This window comes from Phytophthora parasitica (genome assembly GCF_000247585.1).
Source record: "Phytophthora parasitica INRA-310 unplaced genomic scaffold supercont2.507, whole genome shotgun sequence".
NCBI lineage: Eukaryota > Oomycota > Peronosporomycetes > Peronosporales > Peronosporaceae > Phytophthora > Phytophthora nicotianae.
In genome coordinates this window covers 4,469-4,932 of record NW_008649493.1, presented here as the reverse complement: position 1 = coordinate 4,932, position 464 = coordinate 4,469, and the positions used below count along the sequence as shown (strand labels likewise).

The window sequence follows — 464 nt, the reverse complement described above, 5'->3', positions numbered from 1 at the left end:
GGGTCGAACGTGTGAGTACTCCGTCGTCAACATTGATTGACGACGTGAAGGTCGCGTATGCGAGAGACACAGACGCGAGAGAGTTGCTGGACTATGTCTCAGCACCTTCCGATGAAGGGTATCGGAAGCTAGCACCACATATTCGTGCTCGTGCACACAGGTATCCTGTGCAGGAGGGGCTGCTGCTCGTCATCATTGCAGCGCGAACGGAACGCGAAGTTGCGCACGGTCTGCAAAAGCGGAGCACAACCCACGCCCCGTGTAGCCTGCTTCGCGGCCGTCCGCACCAGCGCCAGAACCATCACCATCGCTGTTTACAGCGCAGTGGACGACGATGCGATCCGCATCGTCGTGTCGAATGATTATGATCTGCGTATGCAGACCATGTATGAGTATCACGGTGCCCCCACGGAAGGGCATCCGGGCCGTGAGAAGACGTACGCTCTTCTCACGAGAGACTTCTA

General features: G+C 57.3%; 1 protein-coding gene across 1 annotated transcript; it reads right to left on the bottom strand.

Moving 5' to 3' along the window:
- Positions 1-192: 192 nt before the first annotated feature.
- Positions 193-369, bottom strand: PPTG_20336 (hypothetical protein; the record flags this gene model as incomplete). Its single annotated transcript, XM_008919114.1, has 1 exon — positions 193-369. A coding segment is annotated over one exon (177 nt), but the record flags the coding sequence as incomplete, so codon positions are not given.
- Positions 370-464: the final 95 nt, after the last annotated feature.